Source organism: Dunckerocampus dactyliophorus, chromosome 13, assembly GCF_027744805.1.
Source record: "Dunckerocampus dactyliophorus isolate RoL2022-P2 chromosome 13, RoL_Ddac_1.1, whole genome shotgun sequence".
Classification (NCBI taxonomy): Eukaryota; Metazoa; Chordata; class Actinopteri; order Syngnathiformes; family Syngnathidae; genus Dunckerocampus; species Dunckerocampus dactyliophorus.
The window spans coordinates 6,658,748-6,686,148 of record NC_072831.1 but is presented as its reverse complement, the minus strand read 5'-3'; the positions used below and the strand labels follow the sequence as shown (position 1 = coordinate 6,686,148).

At 41.7% G+C, this 27,401-nt stretch overlaps 1 protein-coding gene across 4 annotated transcripts; it reads left to right on the top strand.

The window, feature by feature from the left end:
• Positions 1–391: 391 nt before the first annotated feature.
• Positions 392–27,401, top strand: vps39 (VPS39 subunit of HOPS complex). 4 transcript variants are annotated; one of them, XM_054797242.1, is made up of 24 exons: positions 392–1,008; positions 1,154–1,219; positions 1,333–1,397; positions 1,466–1,508; positions 1,615–1,709; positions 1,918–2,016; positions 2,133–2,225; positions 2,913–3,096; positions 3,434–3,554; positions 5,924–6,044; positions 6,234–6,360; positions 6,653–6,795; positions 6,879–7,019; positions 8,907–9,048; positions 10,666–10,752; positions 15,003–15,076; positions 15,167–15,383; positions 15,545–15,673; positions 17,971–18,073; positions 18,201–18,246; positions 18,394–18,543; positions 20,371–20,505; positions 20,648–20,739; positions 24,282–26,360. In XM_054797242.1, the coding sequence occupies exons 1-24, from the start codon at positions 936–938 to the stop codon at positions 24,358–24,360; spliced, it is 2,625 nt and encodes an 874-aa protein (XP_054653217.1). In that variant the 5' UTR covers positions 392–935; the 3' UTR covers positions 24,361–26,360. The 4 variants fall into 4 exon arrangements, with proteins under 4 accessions (XP_054653217.1, XP_054653218.1, XP_054653216.1 ...); XM_054797243.1 differs by lacking the exon at positions 24,282–26,360 and adding an exon at positions 26,403–27,401 and having other exon boundaries at positions 393–1,008; positions 6,231–6,360; XM_054797241.1 differs by having other exon boundaries at positions 395–1,008; positions 6,231–6,360; positions 24,282–26,359.

The following is a 27,401-nucleotide window of genomic DNA, read 5'->3' as shown; positions in this document are numbered from 1 at the left end:
TCATGTGTAGCTGATATTTGGCTTTTTTGCAGCAAAATGTCCAGCAAATAAATGTTTTTAAGGAAAGATTTAAATTGTGTGGGTTTTGTTTTTGATATATGTAGCAACCAAATGCTATTTCGCCATACAGGTGACAGTTCAAAGTTTAATGTTTTGCTAAAAAAAAAAATCCCAGACATTGTGCATTTTGTACATTTTGTGCTTTGTTTACCTTTTAGTATTTTGGATGAACCGGCTTCCGTCGTTTATCGCGAGACTTTACAGAATTTTTTTCACATCTTAAGAAAAGCTATCAACAAGTACAAATCACCTGACTGATAGTTTGTTTCAGTTCACTCGCTACCTCACAAAAATGATGTAATTTAAATCAATTCAGTGTATCTACGTAAAATGTCCTCACTGCACCTTTAATTCGCTCCTCGTGAGCGAGATGACGTGAGTCACGTGCTTGTCTTGCCTCGCGCAGTTCCTGTACGTTAACGAAAGGCAGGAAGTAGCTGGAAGCTAATATGGCAAGCTAACGTTAAAATCGCGTCTCTTTTGTCTGAAATGTGACTTTTAATTGGGCTCGCAGTCGTGTTTTTTGGCAGAATAAGTCCCCGGACGGGGTTCGTCGATCAACTTGTGTGGAGTAGGCGAATGGGATGTTTAAAATCGGTGTTCATACCATGGCAACTTCTTAGCTAGCAAGCTTACACTCAGCTGTTTTGGTTGTGGATATACTTGGTTGTCAGGTGAATCGTTGCTCCATACTCTTAGCAGAAATTTACAGTGAGAGACTTCTTCGTGTTTGTGAATTGCTCCGGTTAGGTTGATGAGGGCACCACCGTGATTGCGTCACCAGCCGCAGGTCAGCTATATCTGACAAGTGCCAAATCAAGGTGGGCTCAAAAACCAAAGATTGGTCCGCTCAGAAATCAGAAGTTTGAGTCAAGATGCATGACGCCTATGAGCCGGTACCTATTTTGGAAAAACTTCCTCTCCAGATTGACTGTCTGGCGGCCTGGGGTGAGTTTAACCTCCACAACTACGCCTGCATTATGAGATAAGATGCTAGCTGTAATCAAGTAAATGGACAAGGTGCTTAGGTTGCGTTTGGAGCCGGACTGTAATTGTTAAATATATTCTTGAAGTGTCATCTTTGTTCACACAGAGGACTGGCTGCTTGTCGGAACCAAGCCCGGGCATCTCCTTCTGTATAGAATCAAAAAAGACGCAGGTATGAAGATACCAGGGTATGAAGATTATTATTTTGAGCGTTAAGACTCCCCCAACGTTAACGTGTCAATTCAATAAAAATCATTGAAGAATCTTTTTTTTTTTTGCTCTTAGCCACCAACCTTTTTGAAGTGACACTAGAAAAATCTAACAAGAACTTTTCAAAGAAGATCCAGCAGGTAATGATGGTTGGATGTATTATAATGCTATCTTGATCTCCATTTACAAACCTTTTCTTCTTCCGCAGCTTTATGTTGTCTCACAGTACAAAATACTCGTCAGTCTTCTGGGTAAGCTTCCCCCCCCCAAAAAAAACAACATAATTTTAAAACTTCAGTTCTCCTGTTGTGTAGTTTGGTTTATTAACTCGACAAATTTCTTAACATTGTCCTGCAGAGAACAACATCCATGTGCATGACCTCCTGACTTTTCAGCAGATCACCGTGTTGTCCAAAGCAAAAGGAGCCACGCTGTTCGCATGTGACCTGCAGGTTGGTTTAATAGCACTTAAAATAAGATGCCGGCCTTCTCAGTCAGCTATTTGTCTGTCATTTCTACCAGAGCCAAGAATAAAAGGACACACCGCTAGTCAATAGTCGTAATGGTGCCTTTTGCACAGAACACAGAAGTGGCACATGATCTAAATCCAAAATCCTCTTTTTAACTTGTCTGTCCTGTCATTGGTTCCATTGTTTCCAGCAAAGCAGCTCAGGAGAGGAAACACTGAGAATGTGTGTTGCTGTGAAAAAGAAACTCCAGCTTTATTACTGGAAAGACAGAGAGTTCCATGAACTGCAGGTAACACAAAACAAAATACCTCACTTACTCACTCATCACACTACAGCATTCATAGATATTGTCTCCAACCATCATCCCCCACCCCCCTAATGTCTTTCTTATGTTTTGTCTGTCAGGGCGACTTTGGTGCTCCAGATATTCCCAAGTCCATGGCGTGGTGCGAGAACTCCATCTGTGTCGGCTTCAAAAGAGACTATTACCTTATTCGGGTACGCACGTTCAATCATCTACAGTCATGGAAAAAATGATTAGACCACCCTTGTTTCTTCGGTTTCTTTTTCACTTTAATGCCTGATACAACTAAAGATACTTTTGTTTGGCCAAATACAACAATGACAACAAAACTAGCTGATAACAGTTAATTTTTTCGGCAGTACAATGCTATCATGTAAGTTATTATCAAGGAAACCATGGAAGTTGCTAGGTATCAGCACTTAAATTAAACTCTTATGAGCTATATTTGTTATCATCACGATATTTGTCCAAACAAATGTACCTTTTGTTTTCCATAAAACATTGGCATTTACAGCTGTGGCTGTAGGCAATGTCCTGGCAAAGTTTTTCTTAACTCCACGGAATGACAGCAACTGCATTCGAAGTATCATCATGAGTGGTCAGCATCCAGCAGCTTTGTCTAGCTCTGCATGCGCTTTAAAATGTTGCTACTCAGCCGTTGCCGTAAAAGTCATATGCGTTATGCTTGCGTACTGTTGTTTACAATGAACTCAATCAGCCGCTAATTTGGGTTAAGCTGTTTGCTTCTCGCCACTATTACAACATTGGTTCTGTTGGTTCTGTGTTGTGCAGTATGATTGTCAATGTATGTTTTCCATTTCACTTTCTCATGCACTCCAAATAAGGCAATAAAGTTGTAAAAAAGTGATTTATGTTTCCAGATGGATGGTCGTGGCTCCATCAAGGAACTCTTCCCCACAGGGAAACAGTTGGAGCCGCTGGTCGCCCCGCTGGCTGATGGGAAGGTTGCCGTCGGACAGGACGACCTCACTGTGGTCCTCAACGAAGAGGGGGTATGCACCCAGAAGTGTGCCCTGAATTGGACGGATATCCCCATAGCGATGGGTAAGAAGCAGCAGAATATTGTCCAATTGGCACTTTGTTAAAATAATTGCCAAAGTCATTTTTGACAAAAATGACTTTTTTATTTTTAACTAAATCAACATCTTATGATGCTGCCCGCGTCTGGTAAAATCACTTACATCCTCAGTATAACAGATTCTACACTTGTATGCGGCCTATGTCAAAAGTTTGATTTAGGCATGTGGCTCAGGTTTTTGTGTTTTCTGAACAGCATTAATAAATGACAAGGCAATTTTTTTTAGCAAGGTGGCAATATGTTATCCAATACCTAATGTTTTGGTAGTATTTGGCTCTGGCTGACGTGCACTCACACCCCCAGAGCACCAGCCTCCATACATCATCGCAGTGCTGCCCCGCTACGTGGAGATCAGGACCTTGGAGCCCAGGCTGCTGGTGCAGAGCGTGGAGCTGCAGAGACCTCGTTTCGTCACGTCGGCAGGGTGAGCTGCACCTCCAGAACACTGGCCCCTAAAGTACCTGAACAATCTGGATGTATTGGATTCAGACTTGTGTTCAGTGTTTCCCATACATTAATTTATTTGTGGTGGTCCGCTACAAATACATTTGGACCGCCACAAATAGATTTGACCTTACCTTTTTTTTCTTTTTTTTGATATGTTGCTCTACCTGTTCGCCCTCGCCCATCAACACGTAATAGGACTGTCTGTGTAGCTTGTCATTACTTAAGCTTTCTTAAGACAATTGCTCTTTTATTGCAAGCGATAGCCAGCAACTAGCTTGACAACGCATTGCAAACGGACAGGGGGTCACTACGCAGACCGTCTACCTTACTCACAGTACGAACACAATACAGTAAGTTAACACATAACGTAAACAAACTACCACTAACATATGCGTATTGAAACAACAACTGTGCACTAACAACCACGTAAACTGTCACTGTATTTAGAAGGTGCCCGCAAGGTATGCTGGGCAACTCCAGCACATCCAGCACCAGCAACTCCCTTCAACACTACAACAAGTGATATACAGTATGAGCTGTACAGTGATATGTACATTATTTTCAAAATCATTGCAGTTACATGTAGCCCAGGAGACATGAATGATCCATCCATCCATTTGTGCTGCTTATCCTAATTAGTGTCGTGGGGGTATGCTGGAGCCTATCCCAGCTGACTTCGGGCGAGAGGCGGGGTACACCCTGGTCGCCAGCCAATCGCAGAGCACATATAGACAATCATTCATGCTCACGTTCATACCTATGGACAATTTAGAGTCTCCAAGTAACCTAACATGCATGTTTTTGGAAACCCAACTAACTGCTAACCACTCAGCCACCTGAGTGGTACCTCCTCCTCAACCAATACCTATAAGTCAATAACTACATGTTCTGTTGTTAAATAAGGATAATGTCACATATTTCCTATGACACAAACCAAAAAGCTCAGTTTTACTCATCCACACACAAACACTGAGCAGTATTTTTCCAGAAGTTCAGTTTTTAAGGAGATAAACCTTTGTTTGTGTGTGGCCAAAATGTACACAAAAATGTACTTTTTAAAAAAATATAGGGGAAACTCGGTTAGGGTACGCCCTGGTTAGCGTATTTTTTTTTGGTTTAAGTTGAAAATTTACACAAACATTTAGCTTCTGTTTGCCTACATTTCAAAATATGACACGTCTTGTTGTGTTATTAATACACTATGTGAGTCCAACTGTGTTGCCAACGTATTTTTAATCACAAAACGTCCCTGTTAGCATGGAAACCGGAAGTCATTTCGCCCACCGCCATCGCCCGCCTATGACATCATCAGCGTTTGACGCTGAAGTTCTTTGCTAACTAACAAAGTTACACCACAAGTCTCTGCTTTTGTTATTGAGCACGGCTGCAAAATAACCCACAATGGAGCCAAAGAAAGTTGCAAGTGTCGGCACTTTGATAAAGGTGATCCTATTAAATTAGAGAAATAACTCATAGCAAAACACAAAGGTGGTGTCCCTGTGGATCCTGCTGGTCTTTGTTAACAGTCAACGTAAAAATGATGATGAATGTTAATTTATTTCTTTAATTTGTCATTTATATGCATTTCTGATTGTTTTGTGCATGTAAAACTATAATAGTATTTGGTGATTCGGTTACAGTACGTTTCGGATCTTCTGCAACGGATTAATTGCGTTAATTGAGGTTCCACTGAATCCGTATTTGTGGGGACATGGCCTCAAATTACTTAAGTTATAGGCAGTCTTTCAAAAAGTCATAATTTTACAACAATAAAAATGTAATATGAGGAAAAAATATATTTTAGAACCAAAGTTGAAATATCAAAGAAAAAAGGAGTCTTTTTTTAAAGGTCTTATATAAGAAACAACAAAGAATAAAGTCATTTTTTGAAAATTTGGTTGGGGAAAAAAGTTATATGCCAAGAATGAAATCAGACTATTGGATAAAGTCATAATTTTATAATGTGGGAAAAAAAGATTCAATGTTTCAATATAGTTGAAACATTTGTTAAAAAAAGGGGGGTATTGGGTCATCCCTATTTGTGCAGGTACTTGAGATTGTAACATGGATTACTGGCTTATTAAGTATGACACATTTTCAGTTCAGTTTTATTTGAGCTGACCTACGTATTACAAGTAGAACCTGATTCTTTTACAAATATATGAGGGAATACAATGTGGTTATCTGCAGTCAGCATTTCTTGTTTATATCTTTTACAACATTTATGTTAAGATGCTCACACTGATTAATTTTGGTGCAATAAGACAGATTACTAAACTTTTTTGCCTCATTTTGGGTCATCTTACAAATGAAGGATAATATCATATCTTTGTTTTTCTTCGTCAGGCCAAATATCGTGTATGTAGCCAGCAACCACTTTGTGTGGCGCCTGGTGCCCGTGTCCATAGCCACGCAGATCCGGCAGCTCCTTCAGGACAAACAGTTTGAACTTGCTCTCCAGCTGGCAGTGAGTGGACCGTTTTTTTTTTAATTTAGTCTACTCTAGACATTGAGTAAAATCTGCTGATTTGAGCAAAGTAAGCTATTCAGGGACATTTCTTTGGAATGTCAGCCATCATGTGAGTGGCTGAAAGCTGATAAATAAACTGAGGATACTGCAAGAATTGTTTGTTTCTTTTTTTCATTCTACCAGAAGATGAAAGATGATTCAGACGGCGACAAGAAGCAACAGATTCATCACATCCAGAACCTTTATGCATTCAACCTGTTCTGTCAGAAGAGATTTGATGACTCCATGCAGGTTTTCGCCAAACTCGGCACAGGTCAGGGCTCTTGTCTTCTCTTAAGGTTGTTTTTTCAGGCCGAAAAGGGGCTAGATCAAAATCAAGTTGAAGCTGCATTCTCTTTGTGTTCATCATTTATAGGGGCATAATCTGATGTGAATGTGGTCACATTTACAGTACTAGTCAAAAATTTGGACGCAAGACCTCATTGAATTGAATGACATAGTGACTGCAAACTTGTGACTGGCATTGTATTTCATATCTATGTTTTTACAATGTCTTAGTGGTCAAATCTTTTGCTACTTCACAAATACGTCCTTTCATCCCACAGATCCCACACACGTGATTGGCCTGTACCCAGACCTTCTGCCGTTAGATTACCGCAAGCAGCTGCACTACCCCAACCCTCTGCCAGCACTGTCTGGAGCAGAACTGGAGAAGGCTCACCTTGCTCTCATCGATTACCTCACCCAGGTCTGCCTTTGTGGCCATACCTGAGTGTGTGCAATGGTTATAGTAGTGGCAGCATCAGAGTCACGTTGTTGTGTTCTTCACAGAAACGCAGCCACCTGGTGAAGCAGCTCAACGACTCTGACCCATCCACCACGTCGCCGCTCATGGAGGGCACGCCCACCATTAAGAGCCGCAAGAAGCTCCTGCAGATCATCGACACCACCCTGCTGAAATGTTACCTGCACGTACGTAAGCACTCCAACACTGTTAAGCATCCTTATCTGATGGTATTAACTTATCTGCAAACTAGTTTAGCAGCTGGTACATTAAAGAGACATTGCATGAACACAGTCATAGGTGGCAGTAGTTATAGGTATGCCTGCAATGCAGAGCAGCCCGTCTTATTATTGATGATATTTGTTATATACTGTAGTTTATCTTGTTATAGTTTACAACTACAAACAAGGCTTAAGTTAACATTCATGTGCCTGGCATCATAAATTGTTCTGTTTTGTTTTGTGGCCAGTAGTGATGGGCTTATATTTCAAAATTGTGATTGATTTGGACCCAAAATGTGCAAAAATCTAGCGGTGCTGCACTGGTGTTGTTTGATCAAACTATGGTAAGAGTAGATGAAAATCTGGCCCGTATCAATACAAGACGAGTATGTAGTTCCATTCCTCCGATGGCGATGCAAGTCGGAACTTAGACCTAAACACCTAACTCACTCACACTGTACACAGAACACATGAAGGACATATAAAATTCAGTAATAAACAGATTAAATACAATAATTAAACAAACTACCACTAACATATGCGTATTAAAACAACAGCTGTGCACTGACAACCGGTAAAACTGTCACTGTATTTTGAAGGTGCCCGCAAGGTATGCTGGGCAACACCAGCAACTCCCCTCAACACTACAATAAGTGATATACAGTATCAGCTGTACATATAATAAATGAATTGAATGATTGTTTTACATCAAGAGTGAGTTACTTTGAGAGTGATAAGTGATAAAAAATAACCACTTATTGTTTTTCTTTGTCTTTCTGTTTATGTAGACCACGCACACACATAGTGCAGATGTTGTGATGTTGGCATTGTCCGTGAATGCACGTCGAGCGAGTGTGGGGGAGTGTTGTTTATGGATTGAGTTGGAGATACATATCTAGAGTTGGAATTGCACTTCTACTGATGTGTTCAAGTCAGAATAAAGTTATAAAAGAGTGTCTGACTTTGTGTGACATTGGGGGCAGGCTACGCTGCCTCCTCCTGTAGTCATAAAAGAGGTGTGGCTTGCCGTGATGCACTTGTGTTACTTACCATAACGTAATTAATGAAATAAATGAGTTACTGCTGTTAGTGCGTTGTTTGGTAGCCCTATAAAAAGTTAACTAAAAACAACTGTAGTAAATATGAAATTGCACAAATCTAATCTGTGGACAAATAGCGATGCAACACATGATCTGCGCTGTCATTCTGCGTCGCTATGCTGTCATATGCTGTTGCTGTTTTTCATTCTGTTGCTTTTGGTTTACAGCTGCATGACTGGCGGAAAATAAAGAACATTAGGGATGGGCATGAATGTTGCCTATGTCATTGTAAACGAGTATTAGCAAAGGCACATACTTGTAGTATGTCAGTGGAAGGTTAGTGCAAGCGACTGGTGCAAGTGTACCTAATGTTGTGGCCTGTTAGTAGACGTAACGTTGGAAACACTCCCAGTAGCTGGAAGCAAAACCTGGCAGTGAACCTTCATCATTTAGTGGTCCCGCTAGTAATTTGTGGGCTTAGTTTGAGGTCAAATAAATGCAAACAAGACAGAATCAGACAGTTCCCCCGCAGGATGATTGGGTTGAATGAGCAGCATGGCCGTTTGAATGTTCCTCAAAGTGGCTTTGCTGCGGCCAGGTGCTTTCCTTTAGAGGCCCTGTCTAATCAGAAGGCACTGCAACTTTGTATCATGACTCTGCATCAGATTATGCAGACAACAAACACACTGTGAGGTAATAAGTGAAGTCGTCTGGTGGGTGCGTTGGGGGACGTAGAAACACACTGCACTCATAAACACAGCCGTAAGGTTTTTGTGCTGATTGTGTCGATCTGCTCTCGACCTCCCTCATGCAGACCAACGTGGCCTTGGTGTCGCCTCTCCTGCGCCTGGAGAACAATCATTGCCACATCGAAGAGAGCGAGTATGTCCTGAAGAAGGCACACAAGTACAGCGAGCTCATTATCCTCTATGAGAAGAAGGGCCTGCACCAGAAAGGTACAATGCTCACAACACCATAACACCGGTGACATCATCTCACGTCATCCAGTACAAGAGCATTTATAATGACTGGTAACATAGTAATGCTCACTTTGGATTGACGCTGTCAGAGAGGTATCCAAATACTGACTGTGAAGCCGTGGCAGAGGTCTGTTTATTATGCCAATTATAGTTTGCAGTGGTGTACGACTACCAGGCATCATGCAGGCTTTGTATTGGATGTGTGCCACTGTGCCTAATAAGAGTGAGAGAGTGATGTCTGCTTCTAATTTGTCTATTTGTAATGGTCGATGTGACATTGACTCATGCTAATAGATGCCAGCTTTTGTGTTTGAATGGAAGCCATGGTTCTGAGTGAATTGGGATCTGATTAATCTCACAGGGGGTTTTCCCTTCGCCAGCAACAGCACTTTCACTACATGGTGTTTACTTTCTGGCCACAGCTTCTGAGCATCTTGCTTTTCTGTCGTGGCTGTTGTCCAATGATCACCCTCCTGTGCCGCGATCATGTGATGTCATGCCTCCCGCGTACCTTTCTCAGCCTATCCGATTCCAATTAGATGGATTAGATTAGATGACGTTTGCTTCTCCTCCATGTCACATCTTTTACCTTCTTCCTCACCGGGGGCCTCAAAACATCCCAAAAACATACTCACAAACCTCAGATTCTACCTACAGGAGACGATATTTGGATCTATAAAAGCATGCAGCACACACTTGTATGCAGTCTCCTCATTATAAATCCCACTTGCAGTTAATTGTCCCGGTGTCATCCCACAATTTCCACTTACTTGCGACTCCTAGAATTGTTTGAAGTAGAGTAGCAGGTAGAGCCTTTTAGTTATCGGGCTCTTCTGAACCATCTCCCGAATCAATCCGAGGGGCAGACAGCCTCTCTCTCTTTTAAAGTAAACTCAAATCTCACCTTTTTTCTAAAGCACATAGGTGAAGCTGATGCCTTTCTCCTGATACACTGATCCTCCGTTGTTCGCACTAAGATAAAGACTCTCCTGTTTTCTCAATTGGTCTACAGTGACGTCGGGGGTTCAGAGTAAGCTTGGCGTGGGTTACAGCTTCAACAGTAGCCTGTGTTTTTTTTAAGGGATTATGTGCCTGTTGTGAGATCATTCAAACCTGCAATAAAACCACATTTTTCTGGAGATGAAGTCTGGTGCTTGCGCGTCTCACTGAACATTACAGTTACATGACTGACACCGAGGGACCAGTGTAGAATACTACATATCATCACAATGTCATTGAATGCGTCTTCTGAATGCCTTCATTTAGCCATTTTTATGCTTGAAAATGATTAATTTAAGCAAAAAAAAAAAAAAGTAACATTTGCTTATATATATATATATTTGGAGTAATAATAGCCCATATTCAACCACGAAACAGCATGATTTATTAATTAATATATTTTGGGAAAACTGATAGTGAAATTTGAAGTACACAGTGTTGAGGCATCACAGTATTTAGACATTTTGGCTCTAACAAACAAATACACAATACTGTTTATGTGGAATTAGAGGAAGGGTTATACATTGTGAAATAGTGCTATGTATTTTGTCGTTCCTTTTATAAATGAGGCCCCTGGTTTTGCCCCTCTCTCAGCTCTGCAGGTTCTGCTGGATCAGTCTACCAAGGCCAACTCCCCTCTGAAGGGCCACGAGCGCACCGTGCAGTACCTCCAGAGGCTTGGTGAGCTTCCGAGATTCCACTGCCACGTCCCAATTAGTCTCTGTGTCCAACTTATTTCTGCATCTTGTGGTTGATTTGTTGGTGGGATTGTGTGTGTGTGTGTGTGTGTGTGTGTGTGTGTGGTGGTGGTGGGGGAGGGTACTCTTCAGAAAACATCGATTGACTGTAAAGTTTAGCATGTCAGCAAATGTACTGTACTTTATATTTACAGCCATCTGAAAACAGAACTCTTCTACTCTTGAACCATTGCACACAAAAGAGTGATAATCAAAAACATGCACCTCCATTGTGTTGCCTGTGCTATTAATATTCTGACCATACACCACATGGCGGTGCTGTTATTGAACCGCATAACTTGGATTGACTTGAAATGTCACGCACAGTTCAGTGCACGCTATACAAAACACCCACCGTAAATTGAGGACTTTATCTCAATCACCACAAAATTTGGTACACACCTTTCAGGAGACTGACAAGCACATGTATGTGTAAAATTTGAGCCAAGAAAAAAAAACATGGCAGCCATCTGGCAAAATGCCTTTTAAGGGACAAGGGTCTGACTTAGCAACTAATTGGCCACAAGTCAGTGACCATTTCTCTAATGGTTCTAAAACTTTGAGGATGCCTGTAATACTTGTATGCCAGCATGTCTTCCAAAGCCTTTTGAACACAATACATAGGGGGCCCCACCAATGTCATTTACAGTACAGCCACCTTTTAACAACTCGTATGCTGCAGGTACTCCAGACGTTCGCTAGCTAGCAAGCTAACCAGTTAGCCTCATTTATTTCTTCTAAACGTCATAAGCCAAAAACTTACCACTTCCACACGGAATGTGAGGCCTTTTTTAACAGTTGGACATGCCATGGCTGACTTCATGCAGTGTTAAAGGGATAGTTCAGATTTTTTGACATGAAGTTGTATGACATCGCCATCAGCGGTGTAGTGCATCAACCGTGCCCCCCCCCCCCCCCCCCCCCCCCCCCCCCCCCCCCCGCCCATCCTGTGAGCCGAGTTGAAGGTTCAATATGCGTTCAAGAAATACATTTGCATCACAAAAATGCCTCCTCAAAAAAAAAATCTGACTTCTCAATCGTTCTGCGCTATTTGTCTTGTTGGTATCACTGCATGCTACCACCAGCTGTCAACTGTTGGGCACATTTCCATCACGTTTCGTATTGTTTACTGCTGGGATAGTGAAAGTAAACATGTCTCACTATGAAACAAGTGATGGCAACATTTCTTTTAGCACAAAGCCAAAGGGATACCTGTATGAACAGGAATACACGGATGCTGAACTTTGTCGGGTGGAGTTAGAACTGGCGGAGGGAGAGCAGAGGGATGGCTGTAGATGTGAGTCACTTTTTTCCCCATCTTATTTTGACTGCTTTCCAAATGAGTATAGCTAGTTCTTACCTTGAAGAGCCGATCTGTTTCTTTCCTCTGTCTTGGGCGTGTAGGAACGTAATCCTTCTCGCTGAAGTGTGCACTATGAAGCGGTTTCATCCAGGCTACTTTATACACATCCAGTATACGGCCAGAAGCCAAAGTTGTCTAATGTCCAGGACAGGCAAACGATGGAATACCGTAATTTACAGTGTATAAGCCGATACTTTTTTCTTAAACTTTGAACCCTGCGGCTTATACAGCGGTGCGGATAATTTATGACCATGTTGTAATCTTGTGACATCGCCTATATCTCAGAACTACTCCTTATCGTTTAAATACTGTGCCGCTCTCAAGTCAGTGAGGAAATGGTAGCTCTTTCTTTGGCAGGAGCCAATCACGAGCTATAAAGGAACTCATGATGAGCTTGTCAACCCATCGGAAATCACAAGAGGTCATTACTCAATATAACGGTCTGACTCATGGTGTCATCTTACAAAGAACGCTAAACTCATCACACAGCAACTTAACACTCAAAAGTTATACCTAAGAAATATACATGACCAATACCAAGTTTAAAAAAAAATATATATATATATAATAACTACTTCCCCATTATGCATTTCCAGCAGAGCAGTGCATTGGCCAATGGCTGCCATGGTGGCTGCACGGCCACCAGAGGGAGCTCAAGCGGTCAGGGAGGGCGTAATGTCTAGGGGTGTAACGAATGATCCAACTACATCGATCTGTGTTCAGCAAGTTGCCATTCCGGATGACATATATCAATCGATCGCATCAATACTAGGAAATGTCATGGCCACGCGGCAGCAGACAACACAACACAACATAGCATGGCGGATGGCAGTCAGTGTGCGGAAACGTTGGCTTTTGCAAAAAGGGACATGTTCTAAATAAGCCGCTCGCTGTTTGTATGAAATGAAATCAAAACTAAAATACCACAGCAACACGACAAAATGCACCGGGAGAGGACCACATCGAGTCATACCAGTGCTTCGAAAGTTAAGTCCAACTTTAAAGCTTTGAAAGTCATGGATTGGAGCTTTAGGACAAGATTAAAGGTGTGTAGGATATAAATTCACTTTATCTATTTGCAGATGTAATTTTAAAATCTGATGGTGCGATATTTACTATGTACATGCAATTTGTTGTGTGCCGTGGAAACAAATACAGCGTGCTCCTGCATGGCCTAGATGAAAATGATGACACTTGGTTTTCTTCCATGGACTTTTTGATCATCAAAATATGAATATAAATGCCTTCTCTGTTGACTTTTAAAACAAACGTCACAGATAAGTTACTATGTATTGTAGTACGGTTATACTTGCCAAGGTCCGTGGGTCGATCGCAGCTTTTGTTTTGACTCAATGTTAAAGCAATGGGAACCGAAGGCACTGTTTCCCGGTATGAAATTTGCTCAAACGTCTTTAATACTTGGGGTAGAGAAGTGAATGAGGTATCAAATTAAAGTTCAAGTCATGTTTTATCAGATCAAATTAATCACAGACTTGATTTAATTTAACCTGTTAATCCAGCCTGAAGTGGTGATTGCACTTTATTCAAATAAAATGTGAATGAATTTGCCATTACTGGTAATTGTTGTTTACTTGTTTATTTATCGCCACAATTTATTCCCTTACTAAAAACAACGGGGATCTAGGAAACGTCTGTCCAGTATTTATTTCACAGTCAGACTGTTTGAATTTTTGGCTAAAAAGTTACTGAATCGTTTCTGATCGTATTGCTCTATATGAACCAGTATCGTCCTTTAAATCGTATCGGCAACCACGAATCGTGATATGAATCAAATCGTTATTAAAATGAATCATTACACCGCTAGTGATGTCTCAATGTTTTTATTGCCGCCTAGTGACCAGAACACTAAATATCACTTGTATTTCATTATGTTTTGACTAATAATAGACCATAGTCTTACCACAAAACAGATCATTTGTTCATACATTTGTGAAAAAAAAACCTATAGGGAGGGAGTAGTAATGGAACCCCAATATTGTGAGGGATGACTGTACTTCCATTCCCTGACCACCAGTAAATGGCAAAAAAGGAGTAGTTGAGACGCCCATAAAAATGTCTATTTTTATACTGACTGCTCGCTCCCCTTTCCTTTTTCCAAACCCTCCTGTTTGCTTGATGTTGACATTTTCCTCCGATTTCAGATTTACATTTGAAATAAAAGTGTCTGTTGTCATGATTGGACTAGGTTCAGCTCCAGAACCCTCTCCCATCTCTCTTCAGTATGCCTCACACGCTTACGAAACACATTTTAACGTATAAAAGGTACTGACCACTCATGAATGATAATATTAAGATGATCAAGGAACAGATAGAATTTGGGTCACGGTGTAGAAATTGTATATGTTTCATTTTTGCGTCTCACAGCAACTATGGTACTTTCAAGGACCACTGTGTGTGAAATTTTGACACTTGACCGAAAACATGATCAGCAAAGCAAGACAAACATTAACTGTGGTCTTTTTTCTTTTTTTGTTTTAAGTGTATTGTCTATATTTTACCTCTGTTATGTCAGTAAATAATTACTGGCCTTGGGCAAATGTGATGTGTTTTCTGCTGGGGAAAAAACCTGCCTACTTTGGGGTGAAAAAATGTAGAAAATTACTTTTTGGACCAAAAATCAGCAAAATTGTAGGGGCCGTCAATGCTGAATAAGGGATGTGTGGTGATCCACTGTAATGTGAAAACATTTGAACACCATGGGTTGCTGATGTCCTGTACTGATCCTCACATAGCTACATAAGTTGATTGTGGAGACGTACCTAACATATGTGTTTTGTTTGGTGCTTGATATTTTTTTTCCCCACACACAGGAGTTGAGAATCTGGGAATGATCTTCGAATTTTCTCCCTGGGTCCTAAAGATCTGTCCTGAAGATGGGTTGAAGGTACGTTGCGTTGTTTGCTGTTCTTTTGATGACATTTGTAACCTTAAATGACATTTATTGCTTGGAATCATACAGTGATCTTTTCCTCAGATCTTCACAGAGGACCTGACCGAGGTGGAGACGTTGCCCAGAGACAAGGTGCTCAACTTCCTGAAGGAGGGCTTCAAGGAGCTGGCCATTCCATATTTGGAGCACATCATCTATGTGTGGGATGACACGGGCCCGCAATTTCACAACACACTCATCCAGCTCTACCTGGAGAGGGTCCAAAGCCTGATGAAGCAGTACCTCAACTCGCTGCCAGAAGGTCTGTGGCTCAGAGGAAGCCAAACATAAAGTCTAATTTGTGGTGCTTTCAATTTATTTCCAATTCCGATGAATTGTTCTTATTCCATCTAAATTAACAATGGATTATATATTCGATAAACTGCTAAAATGTGTGTTAAAGTCTTGTCTTTTTGATTTCAGGAGTTGCTGCCGTTGCTGCAGGGACGGAGAAAGGTGAACTGGGAGAGTTTAGGAACAAGCTACTGTCCTTTTTGGACATATCCAGCAGTTATGAACCAGCGCGACTCATCAGTGACTTTCCTTTTGATGGTAAGCTATGTAAGCTTTGTATTTGCGTGTATCCAAAGTTGTGATGTTTTGTCTGAAAGTGCCTGTGCAGGTTATATTCCCTCGAAACAGCATTCACTTCCTGACAAAGTAAACACACATTTGCTGTATTTTGTAGTTCAGTCGCTGTTAAATGTCCAATTTTCAGTGTTTTTTTTTTTTTGGAGTTGATAGCGCTGTGTTAGTTTAAATAAATTCGGGTTTAGCGATGTATCAATAGTTTTCGAAGAGGAAGAAGTGAGTGAATTTACTGCCATTACAAACTTTGGGTCATACTGATGGTTTTTCTCATTTACAGTATGCCTTTATCTCTAACCATTTTCAAACTACAGTAGACGCCCCTACAACGTAAATAATCCGTTCTGAGAACCTTTATGTTGTAGGGTTTTTATGTTGTACGAAGCGTAAAAAACATGTAAATAGCCGAATCCGTTCCAAGATCTTCCCAAACTCACCCCTTTGGCCCTTCAAAATATTCAAAGTCCACCAAATATGGTGGGAAAATATAAGAAAACGTGAGCATAAACATAGTAGAGTAACATTCCAATATAAAATAAGGTAATAAGTAAGATTACTGTCAGTGAATAAACTGAAAAACAAAAACAATCTTACCGTTCACGAGATGTCTTGATCAGGAGCACGCAAGTTGAGGAAGGAGTATAATTTCCTGCTTGGTTTCTATCGACAACTTTTCCCTTTTTTTCTTATCACTTCCACTTGGTTTAGGGCCCATGACTACGGTAATTTTAACACAAAGAAAAGTAAAAAATTAAGAAGAGATTTCAATGCGTGCGAACTAGTTTAAGGGCGACTAAGATGAGGAAGGGAGTTGAAGGGAGCAGCATGTCTCTCACACAAACACACGGACGCGCTGGATAAGTCAGCCAATGAGATGAGAGCGTAGGCGGTCCCCTGATAATCAGCCAATGAGATAAGAGCGTAGGCGGTGCCCCGATAATCAGCCAATGAGAGCGTGAAGCGTCAGAAGGCGTCACCAAGTGTACTCTGTTAGTCTCTCTGTCGCTTGCACCGACTTGCCGCTTTATGTTATGTGGAATTTCTTCCATAATACGATGCAAAAACTTTACATAAATTCTTTACGTTCAGTGGAATTTATGTAAAAGGAGGTTTACGTTATGCGAGGTACTACTGTACAACCTTTTGAAACAGTAATGTCAAAACTGAAAAAAACTCTGGCGCCTAAAGTGTTACGACATGGAGATGAAGACTGGTCGCCTTCAATACGACTGGTACTAGAATGGTAAGTTTAAATTACTCTGGAGTTGCTTATCTTTCAATTATTGTTTTAAATCGGGTTCTTAATGAGCGTATAGAGGTTTTTCCAGCCTCTTTCATTGTAATTGTGGCCACACGTCGAGGATGAATGTTCGCCGCCGCCCCCGCCACCACAGTAGACATATCTCTGTCAAAAAAATTGTATTTAACATGTATAATGCTTGGCAGCTTTGTCGCTATTGTGGAATAGTGTTTAGAAGACATGTACGTAGTGGTCGTTCTTTGTTGTCTTGTTTTTTTTCCTGTGAACCGGTGGAATAGTATCCTTTTTCAAAATGCGTTTATGCTATACTTTCAAGCCAAATGCTTCCTGTAAACTTGTTCCTGCAAAGCAGTCATCAGTGAAATGATCACTTGCTTCATTCATTGTTCTCTTAAACCTTCTGCTTTTGGAAAAGAAAACAAGCTAACAGTGTCACTTGGAAACTGTGAACATCCAGCAGCATCACAATATTTTAGCATGGCTACTATTTTGATGAAAAATATATACTGAACCAAGTTGACGATCTACCTCAAGAAGCGTTTGTTTACTCAGCCTTAGCTGAGAGATGTCACTCCGATGACGTCACTTCCGGAAATGAGGCTGAGCTGCGAGCTAGTTCGTCATGGGTGGCGCCATTAACGAATGATGTATCCTGTGGGCGGCCTATTGAGGACAACTGACCTAGACGGTGTTCCCACAAAGTTGGAAGCCTACAAATGTCCAAAATGTCTCGCTAAGATGAAAAAGAGTCATGGATAATTAAGGGGACCAGTCCACCCTTTAACACTAGAACTTCGAAGAAGGGGCCAATTTGGCCTCCCGCCCTACAAATACCAGAGAGGGGCCAAAATGGCCCAGTTTTCATATGTAAATGCAGTCGTTACCTGTGGAATGTGGCTCAAACTGATTTATAAGGTGTGTCCCAAAACATTTGTCCATACATTGTTCAAGTACTGAGGGGTGGAGCTTGCACACCTTGACCTTATGTTATTCCTGCCAGGTCTGCTGGAGGAGAGGGCCCTGCTTCTGGGTCGGATGGGAAAACACGAGCAGGCGCTCTTCATCTACGTGCACATCCTGAAAGACACGCGCATGGCTGAAGAGTGAGTGCACACACACACACACACACACACACACACACACAAACACAGTTAATGCAGAGTCATTACAGGCATGTTTATCATCTCTGGCGCACATTTTGGAAATGATGAGGTGTTTTTTTCTCTGCAGATACTGCCACCGCCATTACAGCAGCTCCGTGGAAGGAAATAAAGACGTGAGTAGCTTATAATTGGTTTGTTATTTTTATATTCCTAACTGTTCTGCCTTACGAAGATAACACTCAGTTTAAATTGAGGAGTACCTAATATTGTGTAACTAATGAGTGCCACTAAGGAGCGAGTTGTTCCACACCCCCATGCAGGTTTATCTGTCTCTGCTGCGGATGTACCTGTCTCCTCCGGACGTGCACTGCCTGGGGCCCATCAAGATGGAGATGTCGGAGCCGCAGGCCAACCTCCAGGCTGCCCTGCAAGTCCTGGAGCTGCATCACAGCAAGCTCAACACCACCAAGGTAAAACACGGCACAAGGGAATGCTTGGTATATAATGCAGTGGAACTTGTACGTTTTATTTTTCGACCCATTTTCTGGGTTCTATTTTTGACGACACAGAAGCAAAACATCTGCGTCTCGCGTTCTGTACAAACAAACAAGTGTCACATATGAAGGTAATGGCTTGATTTGTTTTGAACTTGCTGAAATGAAGGTACATTGAAGTACATCACGTTTACATGTACAATTCAACATGTCCGGAAAGAAGTAGGAAGAAGCAGAGCTTACTTAATCCTACCTCTTCTCCACGTGTCAGCAATAATAGTTTTGCTTCCTGTGTTTAACATTTTCTAATAGGGAGAAAAGGGTAGAGAATCTGTTACAGTAGATTATCAGGGGATCATCTCTACTTAATGGTAGGAGCCAGCGCAAATGTCAAGTTCCCTTTCATTTGAATTATGCCAAATATAACTGTTACATTTCTTAATACAAATATTCATTTGAATTGAACTGAATGTCTTGGAGTAGGAGGTGATAAGTGTTCCAAGTTGTATGTGTGGGCATGTCCCTTGAGTAACAATGGGAGCTACAATGAAAGCAGACAGGCTGTGCTGCTGCACACCTGGCTTGAGTTGGTCACAAAAATAAAATGTAGTTTTTATGTATTTCATTTGTCTTATTTTTTTGTAAAATTGTTACAGCTGTCAGATGTCAAGTACGTTATTTGATCAGATTCATCTGATTTAGTTTTCCAGTATGTATTTCTTACACAAAAGGAAAAAAATGATGAGTATCTTATAATCTGACTCCACTCCACTCCTCTACTTGCCAAGCAATCTGAACAAACTATTTACATCTTAGCTTTGTTTTAATACTTGACAAAGCAAATTAATGGAATGTCTAATAATTTCTCATTAATAATAATTCAAAAGTTTGTTTTAACTCATTCAATCCCAGCCATTTTTAAAAATTCAACCCCTTCAGTAGCGGCCACTTTAGACGATTTTGACTGATTTTTCGAGGCACACAGAATATTGTGTTCTATGGCTATATAGACATGGAACCTACCGAAAGAAAGGTTAAAGTCTTGTCTTTCATCAGAAAAAGAAGTTTGTTTGTACCTTTTCCCATTCTGTAGTCATCAGCAGTAGAACATTGGTAAGTTTTAGGAAAATAGCAGGTCCCAACAGAAAAAGGGAGGAAAAACAGCTTTTTCTGAAAAGATACATTTCAAGCATAACTTTGACACAATTTTTTTGCTTTTGTGACTGTTCAAATATGGAAATAACTATACCACAACATAAACAACACAAAGAGTTGTTTTACATCAATAACAATTTATGTGCATGTGTGCGGATGCGTGTGCATGTGCATGCGTTAAAATTGCCCTACAATGTGTAACCTTCTGGACGCTACACTCCTCCACGCGCTCTCACTTCCTCCTTGCTGTCGAGTGTGTTAATACAGTACTTGCAAAAGAGCCATGCCGAGCTCTTATCAAATGCATTTCTGCCACCTTGCGGCCATTTTTATGCTTTTTACTGCTTGAAATGTCAGCTCTTTTATTGTGCACTTGCATCATCACCTCTTTTTGCCTCTCGCGCAAAAAAAAACGTAAAAGTTGTAAATACGTGTTTGGGAGCGAGCGTTCGGGTTAAAAAAAAAAACACATGAATGCATCTTTGCTATTGAATGAGTTAATATGCTGAGGGCAAATTAAAAAAAAAAAAAAAAAAAGCTGCGGTCCAAAAATGGCCCCCTGCTACACTTTGCACACCCCTGAACTAAAGCATACTAAACCGTATGAAGTTGTTTTCCAAAGTTGACATTTTTTTGGTCTCCCTGCAGGCCATCAACCTGCTGCCAGCCAACACTCAGATCAAGGAGATCCGAGTCTTCCTGGAGAGCGTCCTGGAGGAGAAGGCTCGGAGGAAACGCTGCAACCAGGTGCTGAAGAGTCTGCTGCAGGCCGAGTTCCTCAGGGTGAGTGGATCATCTCAGCGTCTTAGCAAAAAACTTCCTGTTGGACCTTTGCTGGCAAGACAGCCTGCGACTTTGCAAGTCTACATAATAGTGTGCTGAGTCTTCACACAACACAGTCATAACACAACATAGTTGGTTTCAGGTGCAGGAGGAACGCATCTTCCACCAGCAGGTCAAATGTGTCATCACGGAAGAGAGGACGTGCAGAGTGTGCAAGAAGAAAATAGGAAACAGGTAAACTTTTTGTCTCTTTGGGTCTTTCAGCTTGCTCGTGTGTAAGAAGACTTCTTCTGACCGATAGAAATAGTTTGTGTTGAGTACGATGTACTTAAAAATGAGATTTTCCAGAGTGACAAAACTTTAATTGTGCTTAAAAATGATGCTAAAATGCCACATTTTGTCCCATTGTGTCCAACTGGCTGCCAAAAAATGACTTGAGGCAGTGTTTCATTCTATAGGGGTGTTGAGTTAGATCAGGGGTGTCCAAAATTTGGCTTGGCGGCCATTTACGGCCCGTGGCTGTTTTGTTATTGACCCATGGCACAACAAAACAAACAAAAACAGCATTAAAAATGGAAGAAAAACAAATCAGCATAGATTTGACAAGAATAAAGTCAATATACACATACATTCTGTGGTATCTTAGGGGCTATCCACACGGAAACCTTTTCAGCTCAAAACAGCAACGCTTTTTCATCGTTTCAGCCTCTCATCCACACGGGAATGGCGTCCTGGGTGACCTCAAAACTATTTTTTGAAAACTGCTTCCAGAGCCGGCTTGTTGTTGCCTTCTAGACAGGCAATATGAGAGTGATGACGTCATTGACCCACCGCCACCTCGTCGGCGTCACATGACCAGAAGTGAGCTGTGACGATAAGCCAACATAACATCTGAATATTTCAATGGACATAACTCGTCCAAGTTGACATTCTCCTCATATTTTGTTGTCTTATACTCCATAATGACCCTCAGAAGTAATGCTACGTCTCGTAAGCCTCAAAGAGCCTTAAAAAGCGTTCCCGTCCAGATGTAGCTATTTACTAATCAGGCCCAGTATGGACGCGGCTTTTTTTTTCAACCCGCCACAAAAAAAAGTCTCAGGAACGTTCCCGTGTGGACAGGACCTTAGCTCCTTGGCTCATCGGGACACACATACTCCTCCACCACGATCAGGCTGTAGCTTAGGGAGGAGTTAACGTCCTCACAAACGTACTAAATCTTATAAGCGTGTGTGTCCGGGCGAAAATTGCACGAAAATCATCAAACTGCACTTTAAGGCACGCAGGCAGTCGTCCATTTTGGTTTGCAGGTGCCATTTTTAGGCCAATAAGGCCAATAAAAAAGGAGCTGCGGGCTGCATTGTGGACACTCCTGACTTCAGTCATTCATCTAACCTAATGAATAGTTCCTAACATTAAAGTTACAAATCCAAACCTTTTGACTCAACCAGCCTCATTTGCATCTAAAACTGACTTGGACTCTGTTTAACATTTACTGCCAGTAGGGCCGGGCATCGAGTCTCCAGCGTTGATTGGAACCGGGTTAACTTTCCGATTCTTTCGGGATCGCTCAGATGTTTTCATTTTGATTGCTACTTTCAATGCCCGCTTCGCTGACTGAGAGATATAGCCGCAAACACCAGCAAAGAAGAAGCAGGCAGTGACGAAGTGGCTAACAAGTTTGGCTTAACTTCATAATAAAGAGCAGTCGGCTCAGTGCAACATTTGCAACACAATGACAGCATGCATCGGAGGGTGCACGGTCAGCATGATTCATGTTTACACACTCATTGTGTAGAAATGCAGTGTTCCCTCGTTTATCACGGGAGATCAGTTCCCAAAATAGCCTGCAATAAGTGAAATCTGCAAAGTAGCCAACTATATTTTTGTACAACTATGATACTGTTTATCTTTATGTAAAACCCCTCACCGTACACTTGATACACTTTCCAGGCAGGCATTAGCATTTTAGCGATCAGACCGTCATTTGAATTTGAATGATCAACCTACAAGATCAGACACAAGAAATTAAGTGACTCGCGTGCATTTCACTCCTCCGACCTCGCCTCCTCATTAAAACATATCGCTCCTGTCGTCGTATTGTCCTCCTCCTCGAACTGAAGATTCATTTATTCCGTAATGGCGCACTACAGCCGCAGCGTCTACCTTCCTTCAGCATGTCCAGAAGTCCTGCTTTTTGTGCGCTGGTTAGCATCCAGCTGTGCCTTTGAGGTGCGACCGCAGGTGCCTTTGATGGTGCAGAAGGTTTCATCGACATTGTGGGTGTTGTCGGGGATAAAACATGCAAACATACAGCACCTTAGAGTCACACTGCTAGCGATTGAACATTTCTGTAAATTTGGCAAGCGGGATGCATTGTGTACTGCACAGGAAGACACGGACGAGATTGACTGACAATGGTCTACAGTCCCTCAGCCAATCAGGACGCAGAGCACAATGCGTGGGTTCTCCCTTAGCTCATCAGAAAGCAGACGCCACGAAACAGCGAGTCCGCGAAAGGTGAACCATGACGTAGCGAGGGAACACTGTATGCTAGGGATGCTCCGATCAGGGTTTCACGCTGCCGACATCGATGAGAGGAACCATAGAATTTAGACAAAAACATATTTGACTTACTTTTTTAAAATCACTGGTGGAACTTTTTTCGGATCAGGCGCCTTCTTTAAGGAGACTTTGGATGCGAGATCAGCTTGATTGCGCTCCAGCAGGACCCCCGGTCTATCGAATCCAATCACTTTTCGGGCTATCCGCCATTTGCGCGCCACACATGGGGGGCAACGGGCGGCTGTGGCCGGCTGCATCGGTGGCCGAAGAAATTCACATCTGGAGCCAATTGTCAACACCGGCCCCTTTTCCCTTTGATATCCCCAAATTCCCTCCTCATCCGACAGCCGTTTTGTTAAACCGTGGGAGACTCGTACCTTTCGCTCTGGATGTGGGTGCGTCGCTCGCCGGTGTGGCCGGTTGCTGCCGCTCGTCGCCCCCCGTGTGGGTGGCTTGCCGCGTGTTGCCAGTGGGGTTCGCCGGTCACGGTTGTTTGTCGCCTCCCGCGCACACGGGCGCTACATTATCCGCCGCCCGACCGATGATCACATCCAGAGCCTCGATAACTCACCGCACCCTGCCAAGTGCCCGCCCCCTAAATGCCACGCAACGCGCCACCACGGCGAGACATTTTCCATGGCACCTTTTGCAGGGTGCACTCTCACGACGACAGGCAAGTCCCACACGGCGGCCATGCTTGTTTTGGCTTTGTGAAGGGAAAGTGGGCGGGAGACGGTCGCTATAGGCTGGATGCTGCAATGGGGGCGGAGCTGATAGGCGGATGTGATGGGCGTTATAAAGCAAGTATCGGCATATGCCCGTATCGTGCTTTTTCACAGAAATCGGCCGATACTGCTCGGTGGCTGATGGATCGGAGCACCCCTACTGCATACTCATTTTCAAAAGTAAACAACTTTTGTGGACGTGTACTCCTGAAATATAAACTTCATAACGTTTCTATTCAAGTTGAATGCTTTGATATTTGAAAATAGTCCTGGAAGAAATTCACAGCAAAGTTGCTAAGTTCATCTCATGAAACAATTCATGGACAAGAACGCTTGGTTAGCGCCCTCATTTAAACCATGCACACTTCAAAATGCATCACAATCAACAATGAGGAGTCTGAATTGGAGCCAGAATCGTTCAAATTCAAACGATGCCCAAGTTTAACTCCCAGTAAAAAATGTTTAAAAATGGTGTTTGTCTCGCAGTGCGTTTGCCAGATATCCCAACGGCGTGGTGGTGCATTACTTCTGCTGCAAAGATCGCAACGCGTGTCCCACGGAGTAACTTCTACCCAGGGAAACCTTCTCTCGTTGACTCATGAGTGACAAAAAACAAAAAAAAACTTCTTTTTTGCCGCCTCCTTGTCGACGCTCATCGACTCAGAACGGACTGACGGGACTTTGAGAACGCCGCGTGCCTTTTTTAGCGGACATTTTGTAGCCTGGGAAGAAGAGGAAGCGTGTCGCCTCAGAACTGGATTGGACGCCCCGCCCACATAGGTGGCGCTGTAGCGAGACGAGAGGACGCCACGCGCCGCTACTTTTGCAACTCACGAGATTGTACTCAATTTTGGTCATCATTGTTTCCGGTAGCATGTGTCGCTAGCATGTGTTAGCGGGAAAGATGTTTGTGTTCTTCACTGTAGATCACGGCCCACTTTTCTTCGTTCCATGAAATGTCTATGAAGGAAAGCAAATGGGACTCAAATGCAGAACTTTACAGGCTTATTTATTTCAAACGGTACTGGATTTGAATGCTTCATTTGTGCATTTTAGTACAACTTCCTCATTTAAAAAACAACAACAAAAAAAACCCTCCACGCTGTTACAAGCAGTGAATGTTTCATCTCATTGATCGGGTCGAAGTGTTTGTTGACATCATCCAAGACTGTTCTGGAAGCACGGCCACATTGATACTGACACGCTGCTCACTTTCATTTCTAACAAACACTTTCCGGTGTGTGTGTGTGTGTGTGTGTGTGTGTGTGATGCCACAAAGTTTGACTGTTATCTTGCAAACTCAATAATAAAAAAAATAAAGAAATAAAACCTGGGCCCTTTATTCATGTGCAAACAGATCATTTGCGTGTGACTGGCACAACATGTTCAATGAGAAATGGAGACCTTCGTAACTGTCTTGCATCGAGAGCAGGGGTCGGGATCTCAGATGTGGCTCTTTTGATGACTGCATCTTCACATGTTAAAAATGTATTTTAGTTTTTTTGTTCCCTGACCTTTTAAAGTACATTACAGAAATCACATTGTTAAAAATAACGCTCAAAATCTAAAAGTTTGTTATGCATTTCAGTCCATCCATCCACTGGGTGGCCAGAGCCAGTGCCAGCGCTGTCCTTCCCATATTTTCCGGGTCACCAAAATTCGATTATCCCTGGATAATGCGGAAGCCTACTCGCATCATTGAGATGTCAAAAAGTCAACTTCCCTTCCTTTAATCAAATAGTCCGCTCGCTAATTCTGTAGCGCCGACCCTTTTGAGGACGGAGATGGTGAAAAGAAAAGGATTCGGACTACGGTGCAAAACCACGCAGCACCAGAAGTCGCATTAACGGTAAGAAGTATTTTATTTCTGATTGGTTAGCTTCAGTTTAACAATGTTAATAAAAAGAATAACTTTTGAGGTCTCCCTTAAAAATGCCCACATTTAGTTGTATTCAGTGTTAAAAAATATGATCCGGCTCTCAAGGAAATACATTTTAAAATATGTGGCTTTTATGGCTCTCTTAGCCAAAAAGGTTCCCGACCCCTGATCTAGAGCAATGCACTGGCTGAATGTACAAAAATGACCAAAACCCCTACAGTATACTGGTACTATGTTTTTACAATGAAATCATTTCTATTATCCATTATTTTTGATGGTATTTATTTTAAAAATAGCTTTTTTTAATGTCAAGAAACCCTCAAAATGTGTAGGAATAAGAGTGCTTTACTTTTTGGTCGGAAATCCTCCAAGGTTTTCCCAAGGTTGACTGGACCCTGACATGAGTGCATGCAAAGCACCGTTCCATACCCGCTGTTACTGAATGTCACGTTTCAGAATTTTGCCTGTAAAGTCAATCCGATTTAAATTTCTTACATTTCATTTGAGTAGTAGTTTAATGTATTTTCAATCTCATTTAATTTTTCTCACAATTGAACGCATTCAGAAGGTCTTTAAAACTCCTCTAAACATGTATTTCATTTTATTTGATTTATTTTCATGCTGTTAAACTAATGTAATCATTTCTTGAAAGTAATTTTAATCCTTTTGCATTTATTCCCCCTGAATGTGCTAAGGTGATTTAATTGCAAAATGTTTCTCTTTTTCAGCTGAAAAGACAAAAGTATCAAAAACCTGTTTTCTTTCTCAAAATGTATTTTTTTTTATATTTATGGTTTAAAAAAAACACCAAATAAAGTTTTATTTTTTGTGTGGTTCAGATAAAAATGAAAGGCCTCCCAAAGCTTCAGATACCCCTTTTTTTATCCCCCATTTTTTTCTTCAAAAAAACAAAAGTTTTTCTTTCAGATAAGAAGAAATAAAGACATTTTTTTGTTTGTATTTTTTTAAATGATTTTTCTTTGTGGTTCAGATAAAAAAAAACAAAGGCCTCTCAAAATTTGAGCTAGCCCCTTTTTGTCCTCTAATTTTTAATTATTAAAAAAAACACTTTCCCTTTGTTTCAGAAAAAAAACAGTCCTTGTTTTTACCTTTTTTTTGTTTGTATTTTCCATCCATCCATCTTCTGTGCCACTTATCCTCACTACGGTCGGGGGTATGCTGGAGCCTATCCCAGCTGACTTTGGGCGACAGGCGGGGCACACCCTGGACTGGTCGCCAGCCAATGGCAGGGCACATATAGACAAACAACCATTCCCACTCACATTCATACCTATGGACAATTTAGAGACTCCAATTAACCTAACATGCATGTTTTTGGAATGTGGGAGGAAACCGGAGTACCCGGAGAAAACCCACACACGCACGGGGAGAACATGCAAACTCCACACAGAAATGCCCAACGAAGATACGAAACCAGATCTTCCCGATCTCCTGACTGTGACTGTGTGGCCAACATGCTAACCACTAGACCACCGTGCGGCTGTTTGTATTTTTACTTATTTTTCTTTGTGGTTCAGATGTTTAAAAAAAGACCCAGGCCTCCCAAAATTTGAGAGACCTTGTTTTTGTGCTCCATTTTTTTATTATTATTAAAAGAACAGTTTTTCAAAAAGTCATTTTTTTACCTTTTTTTTTTGTATTTTTCTTTCTTTCTTTCTTTCTTTTAATGATTTTTCTTTGTGGTTCAGATAAAAATTAAAAAAAAT